At 52.4% G+C, this 456-nt stretch overlaps 1 protein-coding gene across 1 annotated transcript in view; it reads right to left on the reverse strand.

The window, feature by feature from the left end:
* Window positions 1-188: 188 nt before the first annotated feature.
* Window positions 189-456, reverse strand: part of LOC106001400 (class I histocompatibility antigen, Non-RT1.A alpha-1 chain-like) — a 7,044-nt gene continuing 6,776 nt past the window's right edge. Inside the window, 2 exon segments of the mRNA XM_013036493.1 lie at window positions 189-274; window positions 400-432. Coding sequence (XP_012891947.1) covers window positions 189-274; window positions 400-432 — 119 coding nt within the window.

Genomic DNA, 456 nt, shown 5'->3' on the forward strand with positions numbered 1-456 from the left:
AAGAGAAGTCAGGAGCACCTGATGTCCCAGAAAGGAGGAGGAGAGGCAGGAACAAGCATACATCTCAGTCCCATGCAAAGGAGTCATTTCTCACTGAAGGAGAGATCAGTCACCGGGACACATTCTGAGCAGGCACCTAACGTCCCAGTCCTTACACCCTGCAACCATGACACAGCCTTCCCCGTGCCTCAGCCCTGCCCCCCACTTTGGGTCACAAGGCTGTCAACTTTATCAGCTCTGAGGGAAGCATCAGAACTCTGGTCACTGTCATCTCCTGTGGTGGAAGAAAGGAACTGGTTAGAGAACACAGGCGTCACTGGAAAAAATCTGGGGTGGATGAGCTCCCACAGATCCTGTCTGTACCACAACAAAGGTCACCTCCTCCCCCATGGCACTCACTTGCAGCCTTATCATAGCCTTCTCTCTTGTCACCTGTAGGAGAAACACCATGTGAGA

This window comes from Dipodomys ordii, unplaced genomic scaffold (genome assembly GCF_000151885.1).
Source record: "Dipodomys ordii isolate 6190 unplaced genomic scaffold, Dord_2.0 Scaffold294, whole genome shotgun sequence".
Lineage (NCBI taxonomy): Eukaryota > Metazoa > Chordata > Mammalia > Rodentia > Heteromyidae > Dipodomys > Dipodomys ordii.